General features: G+C 57.8%; 1 protein-coding gene across 1 annotated transcript; it reads left to right on the top strand.

Annotated features, from left to right (window-relative positions):
- The first annotated feature begins 1349 nt into the window (after nucleotides 1-1349).
- LOC769668 (estradiol 17-beta-dehydrogenase 2-like) lies at nucleotides 1350-3576 on the top strand. The gene is made up of 6 exons (NM_001318839.2): nucleotides 1350-1537; nucleotides 1829-1880; nucleotides 2049-2236; nucleotides 2594-2752; nucleotides 2934-3053; nucleotides 3375-3576. The coding sequence occupies exons 1-6, from the start codon at nucleotides 1391-1393 to the stop codon at nucleotides 3486-3488; spliced, it is 780 nt and encodes a 259-aa protein (NP_001305768.2). The 5' UTR covers nucleotides 1350-1390; the 3' UTR covers nucleotides 3489-3576.

Raw genomic sequence — 3576 nt, 5'->3', positions numbered from 1 at the left:
GCTGTCTATTCTGGAAATGTCCACTGCAGGAGGGAAAATGATTGGGGCCACCGCCCATCTCTGACGAGGTGGAATTACCGGGGCTGGGAACATCAAGGGCGAATTGGCTGTGCAGAATCTCTCCAGGAACTGTTCCCCACGGGACACCACATAGATTGGGCACAGACTGAGACAGAGTTGGAGTACCGGGCACTGCACAGCCACAGATGGAGCAGAGAATGGGAAGATGCTGCTGCTCGCGTCCATTGGTAGTCAGGGGTGATAAGGGGTGGCTCAGCTGGCATCACCACGGCACTCCTTTCGCTTCCCAGTTGAGGGTGGCATCTGAGGTCTCCTGTGTCAGGCTGCCCAACACCACCAAAAAGCCCTACACGCTGCTGGGTGCATGTGGGCCAATGAGGAACGTTTTCCGGGCAGAAAGGCTCTGGAGGTGGGTGATGGGGCTTTGCCCTGAAGAAAACAGTGGCATGGCCCTCACTTGTATTCTGAGTGCTCACCACTGCAGGTCCGGACAGCATCCCTGTATTTTCCTCAGGTGACACGTCCCCGTTTCCATGCTACATGCATGTCCTTCTTTTCCCTCAGTCTGATCAGCAGGTCCTTGCCCAGTCACGTCAGTTTCCTGCCTCCTCTGCTCTCAAGGTCTTTCTAAGAGATGTAAGGTCTCCTGCAACGTCCTGTAGTTTCCTTGCCACACCTCCGGAGCACCACGAGGGTCCTTGCACCACACACCCTCCTATTGACTCCTACTGAGCCTGCTGAAAATGGCAGCTCTGCTTTCTCACTGGCCCACCCAGCAGTGCCACAGGGAGGCATGTCTCACGTCACGGTCTCTTTGATGGCTTTCTCCATTCTGTGCCGTGGCAGATTTGGGTTCCTGGCTTCCCCATTCGCCTCACTTTCCAGTTAGCAAGGTGCTCCATGAAACACACCTGATGGACTGACTTCTCTCGCCCTCTCACACGCCTTCAACCATCTGTGCCATTAACCAGGTTGGGTTCACATGAACGCATGTGAGCCTACACATTTTAAGGGCACATTTTAGGTTTGTGTTTCTGCACTTTCTTTATGGCTGCCTCGTTTTCTCCATATCCTGTGTGCGACAGGAAAAAGGGTCGGGACCAGGTGCCGTTTGACCAGATACACACTCAGCATCCACACACCTTACCAGCAGAGTTTGAATTAAAATGCAATGTCATTTCTGCCCTTTAGTAAGGCTGGCTCCCAACCAGGAGCTGTGACCCAGGCTGATCAAAGAGCTGCAGAGGTTATACATTGAACCCAGGGTTTGCGCAAGCCCAGTGTGGGTGTGGTCAAAGTTCAGCATGCTACAAGAAGCTTAGGGTGCTGCACAAACAATGTGAGCTGGAGCAGAGGCAGGAGAAGCAATATGGGAGAGCTGCGTGTCCACTCTGCACTGGTGACTGGGGCCAACAGGGGCATTGGCCTGGGTCTTGTGCAGCACCTGCTGGCATTGCCAAACCCACCTGAGTGGGTCTTTGCAGGCTGCCGGGACCCCAAGGGACAGCGAGCACAGGTGAGGCTGGGCTGGGACGGAGCTGAGGTGAGGGACAGCAGGGCTGGTGAGGGGGACGGGATGTGTGAAGGTTTCCAAAAGAGGGCTGAAGGTCCTAGCCCTGAACATAGGAGAACTGGAGTGGGACATCTGTGGAAGGATGTCTATGTGGGATACAGGAGCTCTTGAGGGACAGGCTGAGAGCTGCTACTACTGTCAGACACCATGTGTCCCAGGGTTGGAGGCAAATTGCTGGTGTCTGCCATGCTGATCGGGACACGGCATATGCCTCACATCAGCTGTCTTCTACAGGAGCTGCAGAAATTGGCCTCCAAGCACCCCAACCTGGTCATCGTCCCGCTCGGTACGTGACGCAGCCGCACCCCAAAGGGTGAAGGTCCCTCAGCCGGGCTCCCTGCTGTGCCAGCGCTGCATCCTCCCCCATCCCTGGTGCAGGGCTCTGTCCCAGCACTGTGCCTGCTGGCACACACCGAGGGCAGCGGGCACTCACCTCCCCACCTCGCCTCTGCAGAAGTCACCGATCCCGCCAGCATCAAGGCGGCCGCAGCCAGCGTCGGGGAGCGCCTCAAGGGCTCGGGGCTGAACCTCCTCATCAACAACGCTGGAATTGCAAAGACAAATTCACTTGACACAGAGACACTGGACAACATGTCACAATTGTTCACCACCAACACCATTGCACCTCTCCTGCTGGGCCAGGTAATGCGCTCAACCACAGCTCCCAGAACATTCCTGTCCTGTGACCCAGAGGTCCTCAATGGAGGAGGGAAGGGGTCGGCTCGACAGGGCTCACTGATGGGTGGCTGAGCGCTGACATGGGCTGAGCACAGAGGCTGTGAAGCGTCCTTCCTTGGAAAACCTCATCAGCCACGGTCTTGCCAATGGGCTCCAGGTGGCGCTGACTGAGTAGAGGAGGTTGCATCAGATGGTGTACGGAGATATCTGCCAACCACCACTGTCATCTGATTCAGTGGATCTTAAGTGACTTGCTACAGAATGAAACATGCCCTTCCAATGGGCCTCCTCTGTGCATGCCTCTTCTTCCCCTCCCCACAGGCGTTCCTGCCCCTGCTGAAGAAGGCAGCCCAGGGGAGCCCGGGCTCGGGGATGAGCTGCAGCAAGGCGGCCATCGTCAACATGTCCAGCATTGGGGGTTCGATCAAAGAAATGTATTTATGGGAGGCTGCACATTGTGTTGCTTATCGCTGCAGCAAGGTATGTGATGCATTGGACATAAGTCCAGCATTTCTTTATCTGTAAATGACTGCATGAGCCCCCTGGTGTCATCTCTGACAGTCTCTGCATCTCTCTACCGTAACTGAGCTCCTGCCACTCACCTCGTCTTTCACAGAACATTGCCCCAATTCCCACCTGATCCCCGTGCTGTCTCCCACAGGCTGCCCTGAACATGCTCACCAGGTGCCAGTCCATGGGGTACCGGGAACACGGCATCCTCTGCGTCGCTCTCCATCCCGGATGGGTGCAAACAGACATGGGGAACGCAGCCGGGTACACGGTAGGGGCTTCCCTGTGTTGGGTGCATCCACAGCCTGTGCTGGTTTCCCATGGGGGGCTGCTGTCTCCCGGAGCCCTGCACCAAGACCCCCTCAGGGGCCCTGCTCCGTCAGCACCGTGGCAGCTCTCCCTGCCCGGGGACCCCTGCGCAGCGCCAGCCCTGGCTCTGGCAGCCCCACCGCCCGGCTTCCCAGCTCTCACCCTCTGCCCAGGGCTCTGCTTCCCCCTCGGCGGAGCCGCTGCCTTCCTGCAGCCAGGCTCCAGGGCACAGCCTGGGCAGCCCTTGGGCACACACGCCCGTGTTTCTCCCTCTGCCCTGCAGCCCCCGCTGACGGTGGACGCGAGCGTAGGAGGGATGCTGAAGGTGCTCTCCAACCTCTCCGAGAAGGACAGCGGGGCCTTCCTGGACTGGGAAGGGAACGTTGTGGCCTGGTGAGCTGCTGGCCCGGCCTCGTGCCTGGATCCTGGCAGTGGCCCCAATGTTTCTGACTTCCCCCTCAATAAACCCATATCAGAGAACATCA

This window comes from Gallus gallus, chromosome 11 (assembly GCF_016699485.2).
Source record: "Gallus gallus isolate bGalGal1 chromosome 11, bGalGal1.mat.broiler.GRCg7b, whole genome shotgun sequence".
In the NCBI taxonomy this organism is placed as follows: Eukaryota; Metazoa; Chordata; class Aves; order Galliformes; family Phasianidae; genus Gallus; species Gallus gallus.
Note: the sequence above shows the minus strand (reverse complement) of the source record. Positions and strands in the feature narration are given on the sequence as shown.